At 42.0% G+C, this 26,699-nt stretch overlaps 1 protein-coding gene across 1 annotated transcript in view; it reads left to right on the top strand.

Moving 5' to 3' along the window:
* The first annotated feature begins 630 nt into the window (after window positions 1-630).
* The window catches only part of XK (X-linked Kx blood group antigen, Kell and VPS13A binding protein), a 41,295-nt gene continuing 15,226 nt past the window's right edge, over window positions 631-26,699 (top strand). Inside the window, exons 1-2 of the mRNA XM_082717902.1 lie at window positions 631-1,210; window positions 8,806-9,068. Of these exons, the coding sequence (XP_082574028.1) occupies window positions 966-1,210; window positions 8,806-9,068 (508 nt within the window). The 5' untranslated portion in view covers window positions 631-965. The remainder of the gene's footprint in view (window positions 1,211-8,805; window positions 9,069-26,699) is intronic.

Below are 26,699 nucleotides of genomic sequence, written 5' to 3'. Positions count from 1 at the left end.
GACCAGAGTTTTAGGGAGATTTAGTGACTTGCTCAAACTCTGAGGGACAGGGGGGTGGGCTGAGCCCATCCTGATGTTCACAAGGTTGTCACAAGCTCAGTGAGTGAAAAGGAGTTAGTCCTGGAGCTGGCACACACTAGCAAGCAGAGGTATGCCTTGGGCTAGAAAACCGTTTCCTTATTAGGTCCTGGACTTCCCTCTGTGAGTTAGTTACAGTTACAGAGGAATAGATTGTGTAGGCAGTTTTTCTGGGAGAGCAGGCGTTGGCTCCTAAGGATTGTCTCTGATGCTCTTCAACCACAGCAAACAGCGTTTTAGACCGCTGTATCTGGAAGACTGAAGGGCATGCTTATGGGACCCACTGGAACGGTAAATCCTGGCTACAGAACTTTACACTTGTACTTTGAAAAGCATCTGTGTGGCCTGGGTATTTTTAAATGACCGGAAACGCTGGTTCTTTGAGGAATTAGGCGTTCCCTAGGCCCACAAAATACAGACTGGGATGAAAAGGCGTCCAGACCCGGATTCTGGGCCCCATTGGTCGCAGTTTTTCAAAAGGATGTGAACGGGAGCGCGGCCCAAGGGCTCTAGGACCCAGAGGCTGAGCGCGGGGCCAGAAGGGCCCGCCGCAGCCGTTGGGGTTGCGGCGCGAGCAGTCGCAGGACGCAGGTTCGCGGCCCGCCTGAGGACTGTCGCCGCAGAGACGCAGCGGGCAGTGTGGCGCGCGGGCGGCGCACGGTGCGCGTGGGCGTGTCTCGGCGGGGCCGCGCTTCCCGCCCCACCCCAGCCCGGCCGGTCGCCCCCAGGCCCCGCTCCAGCGCCCCGGCCTCTGGGCCGGCCCGGTGCCCTCGGCGGGCAGCGCAGGGCGCGGGAGCAGTCGGGGCCGGGCATGCCGGGAGCCCCCCCAAGGGGCAGGCGCCGCCGCTACCCCGTCTGCCGCCGGTGCGCGCCGCTGACGCGCGGAGATGAAATTCCCGGGCTCCGTGCTGGCGTCCGTGTTCCTGTTCGTGGCCGAGACGACGGCGGCGCTGTACCTGAGCAGCACCTACCGCTCGGGCGGGGACGGCATGTGGCAAGCGCTGACGTTGCTTTTCTCGCTGCTGCCCTGCGCGCTCGTGCAGCTCACGCTCCTCTTCGTGCACCGCGACTTCAGCCGCGACCGGCCGCTCGTGCTGCTGCTGCACCTGCTGCAACTCGGGCCGCTCTTCAGGTGCGTGCGGGCCCCCGGGTCCCCTCCCCGCTGCCCTGGCCGCGAGGGGCGGCCTTCCGGGAGGGGCGGGTGGCTGGACTGGGTGCGGGGCCCAGGCCCGCCCAGCCCTGCTCCTCGGGCCCCACCGTTCCAGTCACGCGAATGCGACAGAATCCGGGGAGAGTGGGAATAAAGCTGGGGCGGACCGCCTTCTTCTGAGGTTCTCGCGTATGAAATTGCCAATATTCAACTGAACTTGACCAACAGAAACGGTAGTTGCATATAGTTCGACCTCGTAAAATACAAGACTTCTCTAGGGTCGGGTGGGCTCTGGCAGGATTGGCTTGTGTCGTGACAAACCCTTGAGAAGTGTGTGGGCTAAATCGCCTTTAGAGCAAAAGCGTGTGCAGATTCTTTAATTTATCAAACACGTGGAGTTCCCTGTGTGCCAGGCACTGTTCTGAGCGCTCTGCAAATACTAATTTATTTAATTCTTACACAGAGCTCTAGAAATCCACGCATCATTCTCTTGGTGTGGAAACAGGGTTGTGGAAATACCTTCCGGCCCTGCCTAACTTAACAAACAACAGTCGTTGAAGCTGGAACACAGTGTGCCTTGAAGACACAAACTTGCCTGCGTTAAGAAAAAAAACCATTAGTGGCATTTCTGGAAATTAATTTCTATTAACACAAAGCAAGTAGAATGCATGGTAGTGAAGTAGACTGGCTTAAGGACCATGAAGAGAGTTTAAAATGTGTTGTGTTGACACCTTTCAACCCTGCAAGGAAAAGCAAAACAAAGGATTCTTATCTGTATTAGAAAGCAAATTATAATACAGAATTTATTTTTTTTTTAAGATTTTATTTATTTATTTGACAGAGATCACAAGTAGGCAGAGAGGCAGGCAGATAGAGGCAGAGAGCCCAATGCGGGGCTTGATACCTGGACCCTGAGATCATGACCTGAGGTGAAGGCAGAGGCTTTAACCCACTGAGCCACCCAGGCACCCCTATAATACAGAATTTAGACACAGGAGAAAGATGAATTGGAAGAGAGAGAAAGGCTAGAGCTCATCTGCGGGAAGATTCAGGTAGCCAGGAATCTTTCCCTACCGGTCATCTAGTCACAAATCTTTTCCTACCAGGCAGTATCTCCCCTGCCCCAACACACCGAGAGGCAAAAAAAAAAAAAAAAAAAAGTCCAGTAGCAAGATTGATTTGAGAGAGGCCTATTATAAAACTTTGCATTTCATATTAAATACAGCTATCCCCAGCTGACGCTCAGAATACTGCCCTGCAGCTCACACACAGTCAGGACAAACTGGGTGAGCAAGTCTCCCAGCCTCCAGAAGCCACAGAATCCTAGAAAGGAACAGAAACAGGTACACTAGCGGAACTAAAGCGTTGCTGCTGACATCTGAGAGCAAGGGAAGAGTTAGGAGGGAAAAAAAGAAGGACAGAGAGAAAGAGGAATTTTCAAAGTCGTGCAACTTGGAACTATTTAGTGAAGAGTTAGTCCTCTCTGGCCAAGTAGGCGACAGCATCCTGACTGTAATTCCCCCCCACCCCCACCCCCAGTCAGTAAATCAACGGGATCTGACTTTGGGCAAGGCACTCATTCTTTATTAACCTCATCTGTGAAAAGAAAACTCATTGCTCACGATGTTTAAATGAGGTGACAGATCAAGGGAAACTGATAATTCTCAGCTTGTGCTACATGGTTTGCTAAGATCCCTCAGGATGCTGAATCCTCGCCGTGAAGTAGATGTCACTGTTCCCATTTTATAGATGAGGAATAGGACGCCTCAGACCATGTTCGCAAAGCTTCTTAGAAATTGAGTTCGGTTAAAAAAAAAGAAAAGGAATTGGGTTTGGTTAATTATGTTCCCCACACTATGAAAGAAAGCAAAAGAGTGTGGAGTACATTTTACCAATAGTCCCATCCTAAATTAAAACCGTTTTTGTTATCTTGGCAAAATCTAAGCAAATGACCTAAATAGCTATCCAGCTGAGTGAACTCTATCGTTACTGCCATTTAAAATCTTTCTAAATTCTAATAGTGACCCAAGACAAAGCTAGTGACGTGATATGTATAAAAATAGGATAGCACATATGAACCTGAGCTCAGGGAAATATGCCAAGTTGTAGAGAGTGGTAATTTCTGGATGACGGACTTATGGGCACTTTTAATTATCTCCTGGGAAATACAGAAAAGTATATCATTTTCCCCTTGTTATATACTACTCTACATTTTTCCATTTTTATAGTAAAAATATTTTAACTTAATTTTTAAAAAGGGTGGGTATTTTGAAGAGAACTTCTCAAGCTATATAAAAAATTTCAATACCATAAAAAGACTTATTTCCAGAAAATTCTGAGTGGGTCATTGTCTTCTTGGGGGAAAAACAAGATAAGACAAAAAATAAAGCACCGAACCACCCTCTTCTGTCTGTCAACAAGGACTCTCTCATTCTAATGGAGCTGATTTATTTCGAGGAGATATTGGGCCCATCATCTTAGAGCTGAGGTATACAAAGCATGTGTTCAAACCTCTTAGCTTCCAGATTAAGGGAAAAGTGATTTGCTGTTGTGTATTCTCAAGACTTAATGTCTTTTTTAAAAAATTTATTTGACAGAGAGAGAGATCACAAGTAGGCGGGGGGGGGGGGCAGGGGGAGGTAGGCTCCCTGCCAAGCAGAGAGCCCAGCCCCATGCGGGGCTCCATCCCAGGACCCTGTGATCAAGGCCTGAGCCAAACGCAGAGGCTTTAACCCACTGAGCCACCCAGGCTCCCCAGGACTTAATATCTTATTCGAAGTTTTTCCTGCTGACAGTTTGATTCTATTTTAACTCCCAAGGCATCAGCTTTACTTCAAGATCAAAATTATTTGCCCCAAAGGGGAGTTATGGTCTGTTTCTTTCCCCTCTTTACTGATCTGACTTACTAATAGTTTGAATTGTCTTTGGAAAATTTATTTTTGATTGGGTGCTAAGTAGCCAAACTCATGTTTTTGAATTCACTTAGTTAAACTGTACTGCATTACACTGTAATAATTACGGGCTAAATACTAAAAACTAGGCCCCACTCCTTCTTTCCCTTAGGAAAGCATTGGGAAAGCACCATATGTCATTTATCAGTCTTATATTTAAAACTGTAGTTGCCGTTTTTGTGGTTGTTTCCTTATTAAGGCTAGATTTGAATGATGTGATCATTGAATATTATCTTGAATTATTTTATTTTATTTTATTTTAAGGATGATCTTATTGCAAATGATAATGGATATTCTGGAAAACCAGAGGGGGGAAAAAACACCTAACAACAGTAAAATCTGTTTCTCATCCTTTTACAATTATGTTAATTTTTCAAATTAATTGGGAGAAGAAATAAATATAAATGAATTTCAAGTTCAAGGAATTTTCCTCTCTTTTTATTTACTGGTATAGTGAGGAAAGTCTGGGTTTGTAAAAATGAAAGCTAAGAAATCCTAGTAATTTTTTACAGAACATTGCAACATGATTCATCACAGTATTTCTTTGTATAATAGGCTTTCAAAAGATTTTAAAATAATAATAATAGCCTATATTTGAAGAGCTTTTTTTTGTTGTTTGTGAAGTGCTTCTACGTACAGTATTTAATTCCATCCACTCTAAAACCCTGAGACCTGTCATTTTCTTTTTTGTTACATTTGAGAAATTGAGACACTTGGAGATTATGCAAGTGGCTTTTAAAAGGTCAGGTGGTGCTTTCTATGTAACTAGTTTGATTCTTGTGTAGCCTCACTGAGCATGTGTGTCACATGAAGACAACATGGTATGTTGGAAGTCAGAGAATTTCTTTTGGAAACATGTTTTTATTAACTGCTTTAAAGGGTCTCTGGTACCACAGATTATTTGTGGAAACACCAACAAGCATGGTTTCAGCTAAGGGATAATTTCCTTCCCCTATGATGCTTGAAAATGGGGTGAAGTGAAAAAAAATGGATCAGCCTGCTGATTATCTATGTTATGGGTTGGTAGACTATGCCTCACAGACCAAATCCCCACTACCTGTTTTTGTGAATAAAGTTTTATTGGAACACAGCCATGCTCATTCATTTAATGTATTGTATATGGCTGCCTTTGTACTGCAGTGGTAGAGTTGAGTAGTTGGGATACAGACTGTAACCTGCAAAGCCTAAAGTATTTACTCTTTGTAAATTCTTTACAGAAAATGGTTGCCACCCCTCAGTCTACATGATACTACTTGAAAGATTTTGATGAAAATATTTAACTTATAGCTATATTTAGACAATCTCCCCCCCGCAAAAAGAAAGGAAAAACCCTGCATTTGGAGTAATTGGTTGAGTCTTGCAGAATTCCAAGAAGAAATGTAGTTTTTTTCTTATCAGTTCTCTTTATCAGTAGTGGCAAGTAGGGGAAGTCTTAGGACCATATACACATTTATTAAACACCTACTATATGTAAAACTCTGTGCTGAGATAAATTTATTAATTGGAAAAAACAGTGGATTGAGAGGGTGGCCACTTGGGCTTCAGGGCCACCTTTGTCATTAGCCATTCTGGAACCTTCTATAATCCCTATTGGTAGACTTTGAAGTTTCAGTTTGTCAACAGTTCAGTACAGGCTTCCTGTTTCATACAGCACCCTCCTCAGCATCAAGAGACTGGCTTTCTCCTCTGAACCTTTGTTTTCATACATTCACCTCTTAGCCTGTGCTGGTGTTTGGTAGTTTGTTTAGTCTTTAAAAATTCTAAGTTTGATTTTATTATTCAGGTAAAACATATTTGTTGTTGAAAGGACAGAAGAGCAGAATACAGACACAATTAAAAAATTTTAGAAAAACCTAATTTGACCGCCTAAAAAGAATTTTTACCCTTTTGTTGTATATCCTTACTCATATTTTTATAGCAGTAAGTTGGTAAATTATCTTTTGGAGGAAAAAGCCCTGAATTGCGGAGTTTCCTGGTTTCTGTGATATAAATATTCCCGTCATGGCCTATTTCAGGCTACCAGTTTTTTAACAACTGGCTCACGATTCCTAACTATTTAACAGTCTCTTGAGTCAGTATGAGTCAAATTAAGCACTCCAGTGTTTATATGTATGTGTGATTTATATGTTTTTATATATGTGACGTTTTTAATAAAAAACTGAATTTTCTATATGTATTCTATTATAATTTATTCCTTTCACTTACCAAATATAATAAACATTTTTATATATTACTAAATGTATGTCTGTACCATCAATTTTAAGGATTGGTTATTACTTCATTGACTATATATATAATGATTTGTTTAATTATTGTTTTATTTTTTTTTTAAAGATTTTATTTATTTATTTGACAGAGAGCGATCACAAGTAGGCAGAGAGGCAGGCAGAGAGAGAGAGAGGGGGAAGCAGGCTCCCTGCTGAGCAGAGAGCCCAATGCGGGACTCGATCCCAGGACCCTGAGATCATGACCTGAGCCGAAGGCAGCGGCTTAACCCACTGAACCACCCAGGCGCCCCAATTATTGTTTTATTTTGGAGCCCTTAGATTATTCCCAGAATTTTGCTATTGCAAAATAATGCTATGATTCAAATCTTTGCAGTAGGCTTTCTGAGTTAATATATGAGAAATATTTTGTAAACTGAAAGTGCTATGTAAATATTAATTGTGTTCATTAGTATCCTCATTGTGTATATGTACCCTTTTCCATTTAGATTATGAGCACCTCTGTGAACGAGGCAGGTGTACCCCAGCTGTCTTTGCATTTCCCACAGCACTGGCAAAGTCCATCTGCATTCACCACATATTTGAGAATTAAGACGATGGTCAATTTATTCTGTCTTGTACTCCTTGTTGCATGAAGTTGCTAGGCCTCAAATAGTTCTTGTAGAAAAGGCAGTTGCATTAGCTGACCTTGAACTCATAACCTGTACTTCATTATTTTTAGTTGAACAGATTAGCCCAGGCTGTTTTACCTGTTTTTATGTATTATATCAAAGTGTCTTTGACCCCATTGAACAAAATGTACTAGACAAACCTGTCTTCCTCACCTTATCTCTCTTTCTCTTACATACACACATACACGTACCTTCTTCCTCCCAGGAAGAAACGAACAAAGACAGCAGTCACAAAATATGTCCACTTTGTATTCGTCAGAGAGCCTCTTGCATTTCCTTTCTTACATCAAGTTTTATTATTTAAAATTATAAATGTATTCTTGTTGCCATAGTGGCCTCAGGTGAGAGTACAAAGTTAATAACTTTCAATAAAATAGATGAAGCCATAAAACCTTCTGGCAGCATTATAAGGTTGCTATAAAAATGCACATTGGGAGAAAAAACATCCTTTAACGATTTTTAAACCTAAGGCCATGAGCATTTTTCTTGTTTCTAAGAAAAACCCATTTTCTCCCAACATTTTATTATGAAGCTTTTCAAACATACAGAAGACAACTTGAAAGAATTGTACAGTGCTCACCACCTAGGTTTTATAGTTAACATTTTGTTTCATACGTGTTTCCGTCCCTCGACTGACCCCTCAATCCGTGTGTGCGCGCGCGCGCACGCTTCAAACTAAATCACGCATATCAGCACTCTACTTCCCTTTAGTATCCCTATCATTAAATCTAAATTTAAAAGCCGGGTGCTGTGTTATTCTAGAAAGGTGACTGGTTAAGTCTCCATCCCTGGGGCAAGCTTATTCATAAGTAAGACATAGCTAACAGACCTCCAGACAGGACTGACTTTAGTCATGTCCCTTAAGGGTTTATGAGAGCAGAGAGCTAGGTAGTATATTGTGGTCTTATAGGCGAGTGCTAGATGGCAAACCGCTCTCTGCTAGGGGCTCTCCCAACCATAGCTGCTGCTTTAGCTGAGGTGATATGGGGCATCTACTGGATGTGGAAAAAAAAAATATATATATATATATATACATATATATATATATGCCTACATGTATCAGTACACACACAAACATACACACCCTTTTACTGTATTATTGCCATAGCAGTGTGGCCAAGTAGGTATTATCTCTGCTTTATAACTGAGGGAAAGGGCTCAAGGGTTAAATGACTTGCCCAGGACTGCACAGCTAGTAAGTGTCTTGGAGGGAAACTGAACATTCTTTTTTTTTTTTTTAAAGATTTTATTTATTTATTTGACAGAGATCACAAGTAGGCAGAGAGGCAGGCAGAGAGAGAGAGAGAGAGGAGGAAGCAGGCTCCCTGCTGAGCAGAGAGCTTGATGTGGGACTCGATCCCGGGACCCCGAGATCATGACCTGAGCCGAAGGCAGCGGCTTAACCCACTGAGCCACCCAGGCGCCCCGAAACTGAACATTCTTCTCTGACTCTGCAGCGTGAACCGCTTCCCATTCCCTACTCCGTTTCCTGGCCTCGGAGGCCTTTGGTGTCATCTCTCAATTAGGTTCACAGTCATTTCCAGCCGACCTGCTGGAGGGCCGCAGGAGGATTCACTTCATGCTCAGAACACCTCGGAGTGGATGATTTGAGAGAAGCATCTGTCGTCCAGAGTGGCCAAGTCAAAGCTTTGAGAATCAGACTCATAAGTGTAAGCAGAGACCGAATCCCGTCTGTCTGTGATTACCCTGACTTGCTGATTTGTTTGCAGGTGTTTTGAAGTCTTCTGCATCTATTGTCAATCAGGCCACATCGAAGAGCCTTATGTCAGCATCACCAAGAAGCGACAGATGCCAAAGAATGGCTTCTCAGAAGAAGTCGAGAAGGAGGTGGGCCAGGCGGAAGGCAAGCTCTTCACGCACCGGTCTGCGTTCAGCCGCGCGTCCGTGATCCAGGCCTTCCTGGGCTCAGCCCCGCAGCTGACTCTGCAACTGTACATAAGCGCCCTGCAGCAGGACGTCACTGTTGGAAGATGTATGTATATTTTTCATTTCCACCTCCATTCTGGGGTCAAAGCAGGGAGTTGAACATCAAGTTTCTTTTGTTTCATGTGAATTTCATGCATATGGGCCTTCCGTTCGGAGTCTGCATTCCAGTTACTAAACTGAAATCTTAGTTAAAGTAATAACAGTGTTTTGCTTTATGAATCTGCAGTTTGTGCAGGCAGCTCAGAAGGGTTCACCTGTGCTTCACTGTACATCAATTGGGGTGGTTCAAAGACAGGGAGCTAGAGCCCATAGAAGGTTCCTTCCTGCACATTGCTTACGACCGATGCTAGCTGTTTCTGAGTGCCTCTGATCTTCTTTATTTCCTCTCTCTACGTGGGCTAGTTGGGGCTTCCTCCCAGCGTGGTGGCTGCTTTCAAGTGTAGTATCCTGGGAGCGAAAAAGGGCAGGTGGAAGAGTATCACCTTTTGTGAACCAGCCTCAGAAGTCACGTGACATTATTTCTGCTCTGTTTTCTTTGTTGAAACAGTCAAAAATCCCATGAAGGTTCAAAGGAAAGGGAGGGGAGGAAAGCTCTGACTCTTGACGGAGAATGGCAGAGTCCTAGAAATTCATTGCCATGACCATTTTGGAAAAAGCAGCTTGCCATTGGCTGAAAATACACCTGTCAGAAGCTGGGTCTCTTTGGATTTTGCCTCCATCGTTCAGTGGTAGTTCTAAACCAGCTGAGAGCCTTGGTTGTAATGGGTTCTTTGTCATGAATGATGGAATCAAGAGTACTCTCCTGTCTTCTTGAAGTTCTAATAGGTAGCTCAGCTTTTAAATGAACACATTTGTCTAACTGTTAGACTGTTTTTACATCATCAAGTTGAGGGCAGGTTTTGTTTAAGCCAGATTTAAAAAACAAAAACAAAAAAACAAAACCTCTACATGGCCTAAGACACAAGTGAAAAACGTTTATATGAGGCAAGGAAATAACTCCTCCCAAATGTTATAGGTAAAGGAAAACCATATATTCAGGTAAGTTTTACTATATAGGTAAGCAAAAATGAGTTAAAGCCTTCAGTTGAAAGAATACATATTTAAGATAACACTGAAAATGGAATTGAAAAAATAAATCGCTATTAATGAATGTTACTCCCCTCAATATTCTCTTCTTTCTGCCTAGGACCCTCTAGGCTCACTAGTAAAATGGCTTAATTTACGGCAGGGTCACAGGGTATTTGCACGGCAGAGCTCATTCAGGTTACCTCAGAGTGACTGTGATTCTTAAGGTATGTCAGGATGGTAAGTTGAGGTCTTGATCCTTGGTCCACTTATGTTTATGTGAAATGCCTCCCACAGCCCCAGGCAGACAGTAGGTGCTCAATAAATGTAGCAGTATCTTTGTTTTCTAAGGGCTTGTAACCGGCATGGACACTGACCAAGGGGAGTCCTCTGCATGCCACTCTACCCTTTGCCCAGTTCTTGGTGTTTCCATGTGATGGGGACACAGCAAGAGAGCAGAAGTGGTGATAGCCCATTTGATTTTGGCCAGTTGATCCAATCATTTCCCTCAAGTTTTTTGAAAATGAAGATCGTCTTTGTTGACCTAAATGAAGAGGCAAGGTCAAAAATCCTAAAAAGAGATGAATTTATTTGGGAATAGCGGAGAAATTGTAATTTGGGACCCACAAACGAAAGGAAGCTACAGGCAAATCCGCTGAAGGTTGTGGGTAGGCCGTCCTTCGGGGCGGGGAATGCAAAGAGGGGAGAGTTCAGTTGGAATCTGTTGGAAACAAGTAGAGACCAGCCTTAAAAATTCCCCGAGCAGACAAAACCAGTCCAGTCTTACAAACAAAGCTCAACTCCACTCATTTTGTGAGACCAGGCAACCTGGGCCATTTCTTGTTCATGCCTCTGGGAAATCATAAGCAAGTCTTTCCAAGTTGATATGAAGCAACCTCTGATTACTTCCCTATCATTAAGAAAGTAACAGTATCATCAGTTTTGTTGTAAATCAGACACTATGAAAAAGCAGTCTCTCGTGCTTAACTTTTGTTTTCCTTAGGGCACAGGAGTGTGATTTTCCATTTCATGTCCTCTGGGTCTATTTTAGATTGAAGTCCTTTCACATTTCACCCTTTTGATTAAGATCTTTCACAGAACACATTGGTGATCAGTTATGTCCTTCAGGCATATTGACATTTTTGTCAAAACAGAGTTCTTTGTAGGTAGATTGTATGGTTTATCCCATGGAGCTAAGGAAGGTTTTCCTCAGGTGTCTCTTCCCATGGAGCAGAGGACCATCCTCAGTCATTTTTCCTCACAGAGCTGAGGAGGACCCCATCCTCAAGTGTCTTGTCCCATGGAGGAGGGAAATGATATGGAATGTCAATGACCTCATTTGAACAATAAGAGGATTGAAAAATGAATCATCTCAGGTATGTCCCTTTAAAGTGGATGGCTTAGTTTCCATGATTATTTGAGTTTCAGGAAAAGCTTTTCAAAGGAAAAGAATTTTATTTTATACATACATTTGGGAAGAAGACATTGGCTTATTAATACAAAACAGAAGAAATTTAATTCAAATTAAAAAGATTAAACTGAGGACCAAAAGCCCAGTGGTAGCTAGTGATTGAAAAGCACTTCTCAGTCAGTTTCCCTCCTCTTCTCGGAGTAGGACACTGGTTGCCCCTGCTGGGCAGTGAGGAGGTTTAGGGCTCTGCAGTTTTATAGAACTACTTCGACAAGGCTATGGATTTGGGTCTGCTGATATGCAAAACCTTGGACAGAAGCATTGAAAGTGGTGGACATAACTTTAGAGAGATTGCAAATTGTTTTGTTTTGTTTTGTTTTGCTTAATTTTTGCTACTTCAACCCAAGGAAGAAAGGCTCTGGTGAAAGTGTGCCCCAAACTTTTTCTGCCCACTATAGGGTTATATGTAGGTAGCCAGCCATAATTATAACCTTCCCAGTTCTGTCGTGTTCTTTTAAGTTGATAGGACAAAGACCCTACATTAGGTATAAAAGCAGCAGAAAAAAGGATTTTTCTTATTTCGGTATCAGGGGTAAGGCAGCAATCCCTCCACATCCCTTTCAGTTGAGGGATAGTATAGAATATGTCTCTTCCACATAAAAATACATACCCGCTCTCTTCTAAGGATAAGGCATAATTGGGTCCTTTTGTCCACATTCTTTCCCTTGGGATGAAAGAAACAATCTCATAATCAGAAATGTAATCATTATTATACAGAGCACATTATAATCTGTTTGACTAGCATTGTGGGAATGATTATGCGAGCACTTTAAATTTTTATGGATCTGAAGTAACAAATGAGCTGATCTAGTATAAGTTAAGATTTTGGTTGAGGTCTGGGAGATCTCTAGGAAAAAAGTAAGTTTAACTAAGTTTCCATGTTTACCAGATATTGGTCAGTCCCCAGTGAAGTACCATTGAATGGGAGCACATTAGCTTCCCATTACAAGTCTTACTGCATTCCTGTTGCCCTGCCATAGGGCATAGAATCTTCTGGAGTCCAATAGGGAGTGAATTCATGTTCATCTAGGTCATATAAAATAGTATAGTTACAAATATTTATGGGGAGATACCCTAGAGTTTTGCCATTTCCATCATTTTTTTTTAAGATTTTTTATTTATTTATTTGACAGAGAGAGATATCACAAGTAGGCATAGAGGCAGGCAGAAAGAGAGGGAGGAGGAAGCAGGCTCCCTGCTGAGCAGAGAGCCCGATGTGGGACTCGATCCCAGGACCCTGAGATCATGACCTGAGCTGAAGGCAGCGGCTTAACCCACTGAGCAACCCAGGTGCCCTCCATCATTTTTTTTTTTTTAAGAAAAGGATTTTGGGGTAAGAGTCCAGCCCTGAGTGAGAGTATTGCATTATGAGGTGTGTGGGGGGAAGACCCAATCAATATGGGGGAGACCCATATTAACTACATATGGTAGTTAATAAGAAAGTTTTAAATTTTCTGGCAGGACTGGTTTGTTATCAGGTCCAACCATTTCTGTCTTCCTGACACCAGCAGCTTTTAGATGTCCAATTCTGTTTTTCCCTTTCAGGGGCCAGTTGTTGTATTACCCTAGCTAATTCTCTTGGTTGTCACTAGGGGAAGCAGTTTTCTGGACCATGACAGAGGTTTGGTTTTTGAATCCCATAAGAGTGGCATTTTCGCAGAGACATCAGCAAGGTGGCTTTCTTTGGCTTCCAGAGAGTCAGACTTAAAATGACCAGGGACTTTAATAATAGCCAGGGGTCCTGGCAGGAGCATAGCATCAAATAAATTTTGGACCTAAGTAACATTTTATTTTTTTTTATTTTTTTTTAAAAGATTTATTTATTTTGACAGAGAGAAATCACAAGTAGACAGAGAGGCAGCCAGAGAGAGAGAGAGAGGGAAGCAAGCTCCCTGCAGAGCAGAGAGCCCGATGCGGGACCCTGAGATCATGACCCGAGCCGAAGGCAGCGGCTTAATCCACTGAGCCACCCAGGCGCCCCCTAAGTAACATTTTAAATTTTGTCTCTGTTGGACTTGTACCTGAGGGCAGGTGTTCTCAAAGAGGCGGCTCAGGTGCTGGTGGTTGCCCAGGGCCCTCTGCACAGGCTCTGGGGTGATGCACATCTTGTGGTTGTTGGGGGCCTCATGGCCCACCAGGTCCAGGATGTTGGCTGTCCGTTACTTGAGAATGCCAGTGAGGAAGTCAGGTGTGCCTGAGCTCAGGCAGTGGATTTAGTGAACTTTTTTTCGGTAGGAGGTCCATGTGGCTAATGGGGAGCTGTAGCTTGTTGCCTGATATCATCAGGGAAAGGACCAGCAGGAATCCAACAATTAGAAATATAAATGGGCACCTGGGTGGCATAGTCTGTTAAGCGGCTGCCTTGGGCTCAGGTCATGATCCCAGGGTCCTGGGATGTAGCCCTGCATTGGGCTCCCTGCTCAATGGGGAGCCTGCTTTTCCCTCCCCCGCTGCTTGTGCTCTCTAGCTCTCTGTCAAATAAATAAATAAAATCTTTTTAAAAATTTTTTTTTACAAAAAGAAGCATATAGTAGACAATAAGGGTGCTGACAAATCTCTAGGAACTCTGCATACAGCATAGAATGAAATATTGACATTCATAATATTTTCCCTATTTGACTTTAATCTATGGAAGGCTGAACACCTCTTTTGATTTGACTTTTTCTTATGCAACTAATCAAACTAACATAGCAAGTTGAGCTATTTTTTTCTAATTTTTTACAAGGTAAAAGAACAAATCTTATTTACTTCTTAGGGACCTCAGTTTTGAGTACAAAGGTGTTGTTAAGTTTTATTTCATTTTTCACTGTGGATTCAGTGTTGGAAGGTAAAATTGAAAATTTCCCAGGAGATTTGAGAATTAAGTATACAGGTGATTGTAGCTTGGCTATTTATTAAATAAAGTAACAATACAATATTTAAATAAGCATACAAAAATCACTAACACATTTTTAAATTCAGGTTTCTTTTATTTTAAAGGGAATAATAAAAAAGGGAATAACCAAGGGTATGATAAAGTCATAAGAAAGTGTTACTGTGGTGAGATAGGGAATCTCTGCTATTTGCACAGATTATGTAGAAGCGAAGTGGGAGCCTCAGTAATGACCCTGAAGATAGTCAGGTTCTAATCCCTAAAACTGTGAATGACATCGGTGGGCCTTTAATGTAATCACAAGTATCCTTATAAGAGAGAGGCAGGAGGAGTTTTGATGACAGAGGAAGAAGATAATGTGAGGATTGCTGGCTTTGAAGCTGAAGGAAAGGGCCACCAGCCAAGAAATGCAAGGAATCTAGCTCTAGAGGCTAGAAAAGGCCATGAAAGGGATTCTCTCCTCTGAGGCCTCTGAAGGGAGCAGGGCCCTACTGACACCTTTATTTTATTATTTTTTAAAAAAATATTTTATTTATTTATCTGACACAGAGAGAGAGAGAGAGAGATCACAACGCAGAGAGGCAGGCAGAGGAGGAAGGGGAAGCAGGCCCCCCGCTGAGCAGAGAGCCCTATGTGGGGCTCAATCCCAGGACCCGGAGATCATGACCTGAGCCAAAGGAAGAAGCTTAACCCACTGAGCCACCCAGGTGCCACCGACACCTTGATTTTAGCCCAGGGAAGCAGATTTCAGACTTTTGACCTCCAGAACTGTTAAGAGAACAAATGTGTATTGTTTTAAGCCACCAAGTTTGTGGTAATTTGTTATAGCAGCCATAGGAAATTCTGTAACAAGTGATTTTACTTCAGACAGAAACATTCTCTTTTTGGTACTTAATTTAAAAAAAAGATACATAACCATTTTTCATTATCTTGAGACTTGTAGTAGAGTCTCAGTCACATGTAGTCTCATTCATATTTATTACTTATAAGTTTTATTTTTTTATCTTATTTATTTATTTTTATTTATTTATTTGACAGACAGAGATCACAAGGAGACAGAGAGAGAGGAAGGAAAGCAGGTTCCCTGCTGAGCAGAGAGCCTGATGCAAGGCTTGATCCCAGGACCCTGGGATCATGACCTGAGCTGAAGGCGGAGGCTTTAACCCACTGAGCCACCCAGGTGCCCCTACTTATAAGTTTTAAGCACTTGCATTTCACAGAGGAAACTGGGGGGGTGGATAATTGTGAATTTCTGTCATTTTAGCAGAGTTAGTGAATATAGTTAGCCTAGCTTTTATTCAGCTACATAGTTCCCTTATATATTTAACAATATGGCAGAAATGAATACGTTCATCTATAAACCCCAAAATTTAGCCTCTTCGTAGCATATACAAATAAGAAGCAAAAGTATATAAATAAAATTATGCTTAGTAATGAATGTTTTAGTATTCTTACTTGGAAATGATCTAGGTGTCCATTCTGTGTCTAATATTTCATAATATTGGTCAAAGGTCTGAAGTTATCTAAAGATTTTGGAAACACTTTCAAGGTGACATACTACAAAACCTCATTACTGTGGAAATACAAGTTTGTCAGAACAGTGATTCAATTTGCTTAAACATAAATTGATATTTTTGTAATCTTAAACATTCTGTAGGTAATTCTAGCCCATGTGATTATAAACCTGTGTAAGTTCAGCAAAACTATACCCAAGAGGCATAAAAATGTATGCTTGTATTATATTTCACAAAAATACATATCCGAGAAATCAGTTGTTTTCATTAAACCCCAAATATTATACTAGTTGAAATTGTCAAAGATTTACATACATTCCATATAAATTTGAATTCTTAAAATACATTTTTAAAGTCTAACACATTTAAAATATTTGATTTCTGTATTTTAGGAAATTTTGGTTATATTCCATGTATATAAGCAATTACTTATCTGCATATACCAATAAGAACAGAGGTCCTTTAAATTAAGAAAGAGACTTTATAATCTAATATATTAATACCATCTTAAGGTAAGAAAATGTCACACATTCACACCATCAGTGGTGAAGGCATTTCTGAATTACAGATATAGAAACATATAGCTCCAGAGAAACAGCTTCAATTTTACAATTTTAACCATGGATCAAGAGTAAATACAGAAACAAAATCTTCCCAGTCCAGATTTCAAAAGCTGTTTCCCTCCCAAAGGGCATGAAATTCTGAACTGATTTAAGCTTAAAAATAGACTAATAAACAAAAAGACTGACAAACCAGATTCTCTGTTGCCTCTCTCCCAGCAGGGGCTGGATCTCTATAAACCATGAGTCCATGTAAAGAGATCTCCAGATGGTCAGATCCTCAAACCAAATTCCCATCCATTTCTGCCAACCATGGGGAATAACTTAATGGCCATAAATGAAAACAAAACAAAACAAAGCAGAAATACATTAGTATAGAGGGAATTTTTTAAAAAGATTTTATTTATTTATTTGACAGACAGAGATCACAAGTAGGCAGAGAGCCAGGCAGAGAGAGAGGAGGAAGCAGGCTCCCTGCTGAGCAGAGAGCCTGATGTGGGCTCGAGTCCAGGACCCTGGGATCATGACCTGAGCTGAAGGCAGAGGCTTTGACCCACTGAGCCACCCAGGCGCCCCTAGAGGCAATTTTTTAAAAGACAGAAAAAGGCAGAGTGAACACAGTTCTGTTGGCGCTTTGGCTTCAGCTAGGAGAGCCAAGAAAAGACACTCCTGGGCTTTAACTCTACATGAAGTACATTCTCCATGAAACATTTACCTGCCTATCAGGCATCTCGTTGTGAGTTTCAAGGCTGTGAAAAGATATTTTTCAAAAGGTAAAATCATGTGTCACTTATATAGATATGGATACATGTTAAAAGATTTTATTACTTACAAAGGAGTGGACAGGTGTTAAAAACCACTTCAAAAGAGAACAAAGGGATGTTGATTAGGAACTTTGAAATAAAGATATCCTTGGGAATAAAACTGTTTTTTTGCACCGTGGGAGGGGAGACCATTGAACTGCCACTGGACCATGTGCTTTGCATGCTTATCAGTGACCTGACAGCCTATATCCTGGAGCTGGCAAGCAACAAGGCCCGTGACCTTTGCCTCGCAATATGTGGAGTGAGCAGTGCCAGACCTTGAGCTTTACTACTTCCTTAGGGATGGGACAGTCTGTCTAACTAATGATATGTCCCAATTCAGGAAGAATTGCTGATTTCGGTGTTCTAGAGCCTGGCGAGGGCCCTCATGGCCTCATCCACTGGCCGGTCCCCTCACAGTTAAGGGAGCCCCATGCTACTGCCATCAGCAAGTGCTATTAAAGGATTTGACTCCATGGGTATGGTTCTGCCTCTTCTCAGTTTCTGTCATTTTGAGTTGCAAGTGTCTGTCAGGCATCATCACAGTTTGAAGATTTAGTTTGCAAGCAAGAATGGATGTATAGCCAGGAAAGCTAAATCTGGGGGCTATAGCAGGCTCTTGGATACCCTGAGCCACTTTCCCTTGGCCCTCTCGATTTTAGCGCAGCTGTGGGGAAGAGTTCCACATGCATTGCCAGCATCCCACATCAACCGTGAGTTCCAGAACACACTGTGGTATTCTCTTTTTCTGCTTCCAGGTTTTCTCCTATGCCGGAGAATGCAGCTCAGATATAGATGAGAAGTATGGGGGAACACTGTGGGGCCACCTACAAACTAAAGGAGATGGTAGTCAATGGATATAGCCTTGGCCTCTGTCCTTAAGATAGATAATTTGGGGTCCAAACTGTATAGTCCTCTGTGGATCGCCAGAGACAATGAGCCCTGGTTGCCACGGTGGTAGCTGGCTTCATGTAGTCTTTATTAGCCCTGCTGCCTTCACTCCTTCACTTCACCTCCCAGGCTTACATCCCAGATGATCCACGTGCATCCAAATGCTTGCCTCAGGCTCTGCTGCTCGAGAGTAGTCATCTGAGTTGGTCATTTGAATCAAAGCAGGCCAGGCATGTGCAGCTGTGGAAAAGGCCACTAGAGTCCTCCAGCGTACAAGTTCTTTCAGAGGCTGCAAGAACCGAGGGGCAGGTGTGTTTGAGGTTTGTACGAGAGAATGAATGAAGTCGTACACCAAAGATTCTTAGCGAGATGGGGGGAAATAGAGGGTTCATTTGATGTGAGTGCTTGATAAGAATAAAAAAAAAACAGTCATAGTAGTTCTTAGACAAGTGAGTTGAATGGGTAGAAAATGGTTGTTTAGCATGGGATGTTTCCGGAAGTGGTCTCAGAGATGCTTCTAATTCATCTCTCCTGTTTCATTTCTGCTGTATCTGCGGAAAGGCTGAAGAGGCTAGGGTTCACTGGTCTAATTCTGTAATACGGTTCTTTGAACTTTGGTAACCTAACCTAATTGTCTTCATTTTAATCAGGTCACTTCCCAGAGATGTGCCTTGGCTGGACAAATTGTCTAGCTTCAGGAAAAAACTTTCTTAATGTATCACCTATTTCCAGGGCCAGCTGTGTTTTATGAACTAATCTAAAGATAACAGTTATAATTCATACATTCTTAGAGACACGTGGAAGGAATATTGAAGGATAGCTCTGTGTGTGTGTGTGTGTGTGTGTATAGTGCTTTATATAAGTTTATACGTTTCTGCCACATCTCAGTTTTTTGCATGTGTATACACACTCACATACTCATATGCACATATGTACACACATACACAAAATAGAAAACTTCAAAAGGAGTCTCAAAAGAAACACCGAAATGTTAGTTTTCTTGAGATAGTGAGGTTATGGGTTACTTTTTCTTCTTTCCAGTTATCTGTGTTTTTCATGCTTCCTCCATGAATGCTTATTAGTTCTGGTTGGGGTTGGGGAGAGTGGTCAGGCCTGATCTACTGGTCTACCCACGGGTCTTTGTCTTGCTCATTTGTGCAGTTTTGCACTTATGGGTTCTCAATATATAGTCAATGAATGGTGAAAACTAAAGAGCAGGGCAATTGTATTCATTTCAGTTTTACAGAAGAAAAGGCAGAGTGTATCATTTAAAACACTGCAATTGCAAATGAAAGAAGTCCCGACTAAAGGTGTAAAATAAATAAAAATATGAAAATTAAAAATATATGTAACGTTAATATATATCACCTCCCCTAACACATTCAGAGGCAGAGTGATCCCATGGTTGGCTGACTTACTGGCATGACGGTGTCATCAACGACCTGGGGATCTTCCGCCAGTGTGTCTGTTTCCCCTTGTGATTGCAAGAGGACTGTGTATTCATAATATATTGCTGCATAGTAAACCACCACAAAACTTAGTGACTTAAAATAATGACAGTCATTTCTTTTGCCCATGAACTTATAATCTGGGCAGATCTCTGCAGGGTCAACTTATCTCTGCTCCTTGTGGTATCAGCTGGAGCAGCTTGACTGAAGGCTGGAGAATCCCCTTCCAAAGTGGCTTAGTCACGTGGCTGGCAGTTTGGTACTCCGCTATTATTCACTTAGCTGGGGTTGAGGGCCCGACGCCTTAGTTCTTTTCCATGCGGGCTTCTCCTTTGCTCCTCACAGCATGGCAGCTGGGTCTTAAGAATGACTATTCTAAAAGACATGCAGTGAAAGCTTTCTGTTTCTTAATATGTTCGCCCAGAAACTGGCAGTCATTTTTGCCATTTATCAGTTACCAGACCTCAGGTTCAAAAAGGGGAGACACAGACTCTACTTCTCAATGGGAAGAGTATCAGAGAATTTGGCTGCCGTGTTTTAAAACATGTATAGGTTGTTATAGATCTAGACAACACATGTAGGCATGACCCAAGTCAGGGAGAAAGAAGAGAGAGGTTTCTTGCTGTGTGTCTTTCTTTATTGGGGAGGAACACCTTTTCTTTTTTTTTTTTTTTAAGATTTTATTTATTTATTTGACACAGAGAGAGAGTTCACAAGTAGGCAGAGAGGCAGGCAGAGAGAGAGGGGGAAGCAGGCTCCCCGCTGAGCAGAGAGCCCGACTTGGGTCTCGATCCCAGGACCCTGAGACCATGACCTGAGCCAAAGGCAGAGGCCTAACCCACTGAGCCACCCCTGGGCACCCCAGAACTCCTTTTCGTTCAGCAGAATTCTCGGGTTTCACTGGGCAGACATAGGTCAGGCTAAACCAGTCTCTAGCCACAGTACTGGAGTTACAGATGCCTCTAAGGTATAGGTGCCTTTGTCCCTGAAGAGCAGTTGGGTGGGGTCTGGAATAGATAGACCAACTTCATCTACTGAACCCTGTGAATACAGCATGCAAATATCTTTTTTTTTTTTCCATTTGCAACACAAAATTGTAAGAGGCTGGCCTACACAACTCTTGATTTACTCCAGGAGCCAAAACTGTGAGCATCTTCCTTGAACATGTGGGAGGGTTAGCCTGTAATCAGAATTAGACTTCTGCCTACAGGGAAGAATGGAGGAAGGGTACCAGTTAAGTGGAAGGCCCATCGTGTGGGCAGCACCAAGGTTCAGGAAGTTTAAGGGCTCAAAGCCAAGACTGAAACCCAGGATTTTGGATGCTTGGCCCATTGTTAGTCTTTCAGCCAACACTGCTTCTCATGGAGATGGAGAATGTAAAGAGGTAGCAAGGATTTAAGAGGCCATCATGTCTGACTTTGTACTTTATGAAGAAATCTCGTCTTCGGTGTCCCTTAAAGGTGGTCCGCCAGCCTCTGCTTGGTTATGTTTGGCAGCAGAGCTCTCCGTCCTCAAAAGGCACCATTCCATTGATAAAACTTCCTTGTTAGTATGTTCTTCCTTGTATCATAAGTTAAGTGGGACTTTTCCTTTTCCCGCAGAAGACAACAGGGCCAGGAGCTGAATGTGCCACATACAGGAAAAAAAAAAAAAAAAAAGCCACTAAGAATTGGTCAGATTCCTTTCTTCAAGATTTTCCAAGTGTGACAAACCAGCCCTACCACAGTCTGCCCCCATATCCCACTCTCAGATTCTATCAGGAAATACCTTTGGGAAGGGGTGAGAGAATAAGGGCTTCTATAATATATGTGGTAAGAAGCCACTCCAACTCTTTCCCTCCCAGAAACCACCTAAAGTGGAATTTCAAGATGCAGAGTGCTCGCAGCATGGGTAGTGGTGAAACACTTCGTTTCGTGCCTTCTCAGCTGGGAACCCACAGGCCCACCCCACTGCTGGTCTCCTGAAATAGTTCAGGGTGTGTACCCTGGAGTTTGGGAGTATTCACAAGCGTAAAGACTGAGACCTGATTATGATTTGTAGATTTTGGAAGGTGGGAGACTTGAGGGAGCAGCCCCTGGGGTGAGTAGAGACCAAGGTACCATATGCCAAGAAAGGGGACAAGAGGGCTCCTTGATAGACGCTAGCTGCTGTAAGTGGCCCAGACCACCTAACACATTTATTGTTGCTCATCAAGGTTCAGGTCAAGTGGGCAGTTCTGGTCTGGGCCAGCCAGGCGCATCTTGGGTCATTTGGGACTGACTGATGGAGGATGGCTGCCCTCGGAGTAGCTCACAGGGGCTGTACTCCCTGTTTCAAGGCTTGGGGAGGAGTCAGACCACAGAAAACTGCAGAGCTCATGCGGTCTGGGCTCAGAACTCGGACACCATCACTTCTTCCACATTCTCTTTCCACAGAGCCCAGTTGAGAGGAGATTGGGGGCAAAAATAAATCCCTTCCACAATAATACCCCACCAAGCTGATACTACTAAGTAGAGATTTTTCATAGAAATCAGCCTCCTCTAATCTTCAGCCTCATGGTTAGACGTGGCTTTTTCCCACTAAAGCAGCACTAACACATCCACGCACCCTCACTTCATGGCAGACCTCCAAATAGTCACAACTCTCTCGTCTCCTTTTTCATTTCCATTCTCCAGATCTTCCATTCATTTCTCTAATGGAATGCATTGTAGCCATCAAGGTTACTGTACTCAACATAAAATCTGGCTTGTCACTTCCTTTCTTAAAACACAGCATTCATAATTGCATGTGATGTTGCAGACTTATTTTGGCAAAAACTGATAGCAGTGGGACTATGTTTTATTTTATTTTGGGGCTTTAATCTGAACTCTGTGGTTTTATTTATGTGCCCAAATGATTTTTAGCTTCAGGAGGAGCCGAATAATGCAATTGGTTTATATGGATGGATATAAATTCTCCCCCCCCCCTTTTTGGACATACTGAGAGTGGCTAAGCCAAGATTTACCCATCTGTACCTGTACAGTGTATTTTTAAATATATAAAGGTAGGGCTTGATGTTCTTTCTTGTTCTATTTCCTTTTCTTGGATTCACGCCCAGGGTATCAGCCTGTTGAGATCATTTTGAATCACGATTCTCTTGTCTTCCCAGTTTTGTCCCAGGTATATGTGTATGTCTTCAGTGGTTGACAAGGATGTGAGATTAGGACAGCCCCAAAGCCACAAGCCTCAAGCTCCTTGACAAATGCCCTTTAGCCTGAATGGAAGTAGTGAAGAGAATCAGTACGGATGGCTTATCCAGGTGCAAATCCATCTAACTGCACTCATGTTAGCATATGACTAACTGTGACTTCCCCACAAGGATGTCATGAGGGCTTTTTTCGTGTTTTTCTGGCGGCCTGGTAAAAACCACACAATGTCTGCACCATCTGCCCACTTATTAACTGCAGATATTTTTTTCTTTGTACATTAACTTAAAATATTGGTATTATAAAATATTAAGACATACAGACAGGAGTGGAGAATAATATAACAAACACCCACATACCTCCTTGCTTCCTTTATCAGATATTCACATGACATGTTTGCTTCAGAATTATGGTTTTTTTTCTCTTTTAAGAAATAACATATTAGTGTAATTGGGACACCCTGTGACCCTTGTCATGATTTCAGAGTTTAGCATTCTCTTGAGGATTTATAACTTAATTGCATTTGTACTGTGTCCATAAATACCATATATTGATTTTGCAGGTCTTTAATCTTTAGCATTCTGCAGACATCATCTTGGAATTTGCATTTTTTGCTCCACATAATTAGTATTTTGAGAACCCTGCATGCTGATGAATGTAGTGCTAGTTTATTTTGTGTGTGGTTTAAAAGTGGTCTATTGCAGGCGACAATTTTCTGTAAAGGGACAGATGGTAAATATTTTAGATTTTGCAGGCCATCATGGTCTGTGTCACTTATTCTTTGTTTTTGTATGTTTTCCTGACCCTTTAAAAATGTACAAAAATGTAGCTCTTGGGCTGTACAAAAATAGGACCCAGTTTGCCAACCTTTGTTCTACATATGACTCTAACACTATTTTTCCATCTTCCTTTTGATTTTATATGGCCTCCTAGATCTCAGGTTCTTTTCTGAAGCAGAAGTCACAATGACTGTGTTGCTCACCTCCTTAGGAGGGTAGGAAGACAAGGCAGAAAATGAATTTGAAAGTGCTTTGAAATGTTACAAAGGCTGTTTTATTCCTTTCCTGTCTTCTTACTTCCCTTTTCTATCTTGTCCTTCCTTTTTGCTGGCCCAAGTAGGCTCTGAATTAAATTTCCGTGAAGAGATCCAGGAGCTCACTGAGAAGCCTAGATGGTCAAGATACACACCATGAAGATCGTGTGAGGCAGCTCGGGTTTGGGGAGGTCTGAGCCCAAACCACGGAGTATTATATTCTTACTGGAGGTTTCCCCACAGCTCTGGAGCATCAGTGCTGTGAAATTCAGGGGGCATTTTCATTCTGGGCAACCTCAAAGCTGAAACACAGCTGGTACTTTGTTTAAATCCTCTGGGACTAAGGTCAGGAGCTTGGGCTCATTGCCTGTTCTACTATTGAATAGTGCAACTGAGCTGACCTCAGAGACCTTTTGTCTCTTAATTTATAAACTGCATCTATCAACACAGGCTCCACAGGAGTGTTGTGAAAATTAAATAAGACAAGCAGAAAACATTGGCGTGTGGTACGGGCCATTGGTTAGGATGCTCACTAGAGGTTAATTAACTATATTATTAATTGTTTATTTATGGAGGGCCCCCTTTTAGAGAAGCTACACTAGATAGCAAGTCTATAAGTGGTATATGCCCTTTTTTGGGTATAGTATTGGTAACTTTAATGGGTTTTAATTTAATGAAAATTTTAGCCTTATATAAGTTGATTAAAATGGGTTTGGATTCTGTGTTTTGGCTCCTTCTCTGGTCTTGAGGCAAACAGTGAGAATTAATTTTTCTTCATGGGAAGGTATTGTTAATGAATTTATTTTTTTTTAAGATTTTATTTATTTGACAAAGACAGCAAGAGAGGGAACACAAGTAGGTTGAGTGGGACTGGGAGTGGGAAAAGCAGGCTTCCCGCTGAGCAGGGAGCCCCTTGTGGGGCTCGATCCCAGGACCCTGGGACCATGACCTGAACTGAAGGCAGACGTTTAGTGACTGAGCCACTCAGCCACCCCTGAATTGAATTTCTTCAATAGTTAGACACCTATTCATATTTTTAATCTCATCTTTTGTCACTTTTAGTAAGTTGTATTTTTCTAGCAATTTGTCCATTTCACCTAAGTTACTGAACGTTGTTAATAATATTTCCTTATATGTTTGATATCTGTAGTGATATAGCCCCTCATTTCTGATACTGGTAATTCATATTCTGTCTTTTTTTCCTTGATCGGTCCAGCTAGGAGTTTATCAGTTTTGTTGATTTTTTTCAAAGAACCAACTTTGCTATGTCTATTTTTAAAACTATTCTAAAATAAGAAGTTTAATTTGAGAAAAATATGCCTAAATAATAGCATTCCTCATACATTACTGCCAGCAACCCCTTAAGCACATGTTTAAAAGCACTTGGCCTGGTGAGAGGCATGTGAACATACTAAAACTATTCTAGAAAGGTGAATTGAATTCACATTCGTTTCTTAAGTGCGACATATTCAGTCCTTCCTTGTCCTCTGCTGTCAAAGATCACCCTGATCACTGAGTGGAGGAAAAACAGGTTGGCTAAGGGCTGGAGATTTGCAGATGGGCAAGGGAAACATGTAGAAAGGGTCAGACCTAGGGGTGCCTGGGTGGCTCAGTGGGTTAAAGCCTCTGCCTTCGGCTCGGGTCATGATTCCAGGGTCCTGGGATCCAGCCCGGCATCCGGGCTCTCTGCTGAGCAGGGAGCCTGCTTCCTCCCTTCTGTCTCTCTGCCTGCCTCTCTGTCTGCTTGTGATCTCTGTCTGTCAAATAAATAAATAAAATCTTAAAAAAAAAAGAAAGGGTCAGACTGGCTCTCACAGCTGTGTTAAAATGTGGGTAATAATCTTTGGTATCGCTGGCCTTTTTTTTTTTTTAATTAAGGCTGATTCTGCAGTTTTTCAGCATGTAGGAGACTGAGAAAGATTTAGAGAGCCAAGCTTTATATTTCCAGAGATAAGTAGTTTTTAATGCTTGGTTCAGATTGGAAGCTATATCTGGTATTTCTAATTGTGCCTCAAGAGACCTAAAAGTAATTTGGAATCAGTGGATAGAATGAAATTTAATTTTCTCTAGGGAAAATAATATTAAGCAGAAATTCAAAGCATCTTGTAACAAGGTTATTGTAGTGGCATATGTTCATTGTGTTTAGGAAAAAGTAAGACAATAAATTCATGACTTCAGAACTTCCAAGAATTAGCTAATTCGAGTTGAACTTAAGGACATGCAGTTGTTACTGTCTGCTTCTGTGAACATTTTCTGAGTTGTTATGGTGTATGTGGACGAGGATCCAAATGTCAGGGTTAATTAAAGGGACTGCATTTGTGTGTGTGAGTAGGGCAATGAATTATCTAGTAAGAATCTAGAAAACTTACTCTTTGATTCAAAGTTTTCTTCATTTTTAAACCCTTTAGAAGTACATTTGAATGATGTTAGCTAGTGCTTAGTAAAAAGGATGGTAATATATTGAGCAAAGAGTTGGTTAAATAACAGTGACCGGCAGAGCAAATGTGCCATGAAACTCAGTTAAAACAGTTCAAAGGAGATGGAGATTTCTGGGTGTTTGATTTTCTGGTAAACGGGGGCATAACAGAAACCTATTTTGTTCATGTATTTTTCAGCCTTATATTTTATATCTTTCTGCCTTTCTTTGGAGAAGATCCCATATGCATTAGAAATATTAATATTCTTTTTTTAAGATTTTTTTAAAAATTTATTTTTTAGTAGGCAGAGAGAGAGAGGAGGAAGCAGGCTCTCCGCTGAGTGGAGAGCCTGATGTGGGGCTCCATCCCAGGACTCTGGGATCATGACCTGAGCCGAAGGCAGAGGCTTTAACCCACTGAGCCACCCAGGCGCCCCCAT

Source organism: Mustela nivalis, assembly GCF_964662115.1.
Source record: "Mustela nivalis genome assembly, chromosome: X".
Lineage (NCBI taxonomy): Eukaryota > Metazoa > Chordata > Mammalia > Carnivora > Mustelidae > Mustela > Mustela nivalis.
The sequence above is the reverse complement of the archived record's forward strand: the minus strand, read 5'-3'. Positions and strand labels throughout refer to the sequence as shown.